Raw genomic sequence first — 2,507 nt, 5'->3', positions numbered from 1 at the left:
CACGCGCACCCGCCGGGGGCGCCGGCACCAGACGCGCGGGGGGCGCGCGCGCATGCACAGGGGTGTGCAGCCCACCGCGCCGTCCACGCACGTGCAGTTGTACTTGCAGTTGGGCTGGAAGGACTGGCCGTTGGTGTAGCGCACCCCGTCCAGGACGCAGCCCACTCCGACCACCTCTGCAAACACACACGCCGCTCCGGTCAGGCCCAGTGGGCACGGCGCCCCCGTGTGGACACCTCCCGCCTCTGGACCTGTCGCAGTCCCCGGGGAGCGCCCTCCGTGGGCGAGAACCGGGCAGTGTGGGAGTGTGGGGTGCAGCTCAGCCACGACCCACTGAGTGGCCCCCAGGGGCCAGCCTGGTGGCGGTGAGAAGCTGGAACCTAGGCGCCCGTCCTGTCCCACCGCCAGCATGTGGCACAGAGCCTAGTACTGACAAATACCTCTACGGTCGTGGTTCTGAGACCGCCAAGTGTAAAGCCACTCAGGACACTCGGAAACAACGATTCCACTCCCTCAGTGCATGTGTATGGAAGATTCTAGGTACTGGGGATTCAGTACAAAACCGACAAAACCGTGCCCCCATAGAGCTTACATTACGGTGGAGGTAAAAGACAGAGTGTTGATGGGCACCAGTGCCAGGAAGGGGCGGCCGGGGGTGGGGGGCAGTTGCTGATTAGAGTGGGCAGCCAAGCCTCACCCAAGGGAGGCTGCTTCAGCAAAGATGGAAGGAGGTGAGGAATGGAACCAGCTCGGGGCGTTGGGGGAGGCACCCTCCAGGCGGGGGAGGGGCTGCAGGTGTAAAGGGCCGGGTTCTCGCAGGCAGGAGGTGGGAGGGGGCAGGAGATGAGGTGAGAGAGGGTTTCCTTGAAGCTCGGAGGCTGATGCAAAGCGGTCAGCACCTGGACACACAGGATGTGCTCCAGAAGTAACTGTTGACTCCACTCTAGGACTTAGGCTGCCCAGGAGCACACGGGGTGCTGAATGGCGCACAGAGAGCAGAGAAGGGCGGTGTCAGGAGGCCACCCGCCATCCCAGCGCCCGGTGGCTGTGCTCGGGCCCGGAAGGAGAGCTCAGCTTCTGCATGTGTTGGGAAGGAACAGCCACCGCGTGAATGTGAGGAGCGGGGGAGAGGAGTTGGGAATGCCCCCCACTGCTGTGACCTGAGCCCAGGTAGGGGAGAGGGGCTCTGGCCTCGGAGGAGCTGGTTTTGGGGTGAGGGGTCTCAAGAGTTCTTCGTTAGACACGAGATTGCAGTAAGCAAGTTCGGAGTCCTGGAGGCAGGGGGTGGGGGGGATCCGGGCCGCTGAGCCTGGCCAGCGCCACACCCTCCTTTCCACCCCAGACGCCACGTCCTGCCTTGTGGACAGTGTCTGGAAAGCAAGAGTTCCCACCCCCCTGGAGGGGGGTTTGGAACCCCCAGTCTGACAGTAGTTCTAGAATGTCTCCTGGGTTTGCCTGCAGGTGGTGATGCATAATAACAGTCCCACTATCTAACTGGGGTGAGGGCTCCTAAGCCCTGTCTCCGTCTTGGGCCACCACTTGCTCTGTGCCGGGCTTCCTCGTGGTGCTGATTGCATCCTAGAAGGAGACACCTCCCTCTCTCACCTTCATTGTCACTGTCTCTGTGAAGTCACCAGCCCAAGGCGGCGCCGCTAGACGCAGAGTCTCAGCCTGCGGGAATGTCGGGGCGGCTGCTGTTTTTCCTGGGAGGGGATCGTGCAGGGAGGAGGCCCGGAAAAGGAAGGGGCTCTACCGCTCCCTGCCCATCTGATCTCATGCCAGGGACCCTCTGATACGTTATCTCATTCAGTTCTCCCAAGGGCTTCACGAGGGGAGTTTTATTTTCCCCGTTTGGCAGACAGGGAGGTCAGGTGATTCATTAGCTCAAGGTCACCCGGCCGGGGAAATGATAGAACTGCGCCTCGAACCTAGGGGAGCAATGGCTCCACAGCCCATTTCCTTCCACCAGACACCAGTAATGGAGGGGAAACTGGAAAACAGAAAACAAACAAACAAAAAAAAACGAACCAAAACAAGACTGCTGAGGAAGCACTGGGTGAATCACTCATCCTTTTGTTCTGAGTCAGCCCCGACCGCGCCCTTGCCCTGGGAAGGTGTGAGCGCGCGTGCGTGTGTGCATGCATGTGTGTGTGTGTGTGTGTGTGTGTGTGCACGCGCACGCTGCTGGAGGGGGAGAAGGAGTGTGCTGTGGGGGGGGGGGTTGCACAGACAAGGCAGGAATAGCGGGTGCCCAGGAGCCCTTGGCGCAGTGGCCCTCACCACCAGCGGCATGGTGTCCCCACCTGGGGAGCTTCCAAAAACGCTGCCCCCCACACCATGCCTCAGATTGTGGGACTCTGTGCTTTTATGGCTATATTTTTGGCTTTAGTATTTTTATCTATTTTTTTTAAGTAGGCTTCATGCCCACTGTGGAGCCCAACATGGGGCTTGAGCTCCTGTCCTTGAGATCAAGACCGGAGCTGAGATCAGGAGTCGGATGCTTAACC

The 2,507-nt window shown here is 60.4% G+C and overlaps 1 protein-coding gene and 1 long non-coding RNA gene across 2 annotated transcripts in view; one reads left to right on the top strand and one right to left on the bottom strand.

Moving 5' to 3' along the window:
- Positions 1–2,507, bottom strand: part of CCN4 (cellular communication network factor 4) — a 15,127-nt gene that overhangs the window by 7,991 nt on the left and 4,629 nt on the right. Inside the window, exon 3 of the mRNA XM_029923330.1 lies at positions 38–176. Within this exon, the coding sequence (XP_029779190.1) occupies positions 38–176 (139 nt within the window). The remainder of the gene's footprint in view (positions 1–37; positions 177–2,507) is intronic.
- On the top strand, positions 639–2,446 carry LOC115279443. Its single transcript, XR_003903443.1, has 3 exons — positions 639–731; positions 948–1,170; positions 2,413–2,446. It is a non-coding gene; the product is annotated as an uncharacterized LOC115279443 (long non-coding RNA).

This window comes from Suricata suricatta, chromosome 15 (assembly GCF_006229205.1).
Source record: "Suricata suricatta isolate VVHF042 chromosome 15, meerkat_22Aug2017_6uvM2_HiC, whole genome shotgun sequence".
Taxonomy (NCBI): Eukaryota; Metazoa; Chordata; class Mammalia; order Carnivora; family Herpestidae; genus Suricata; species Suricata suricatta.
This window is presented reverse-complemented; position numbering and strand designations above follow the sequence as displayed.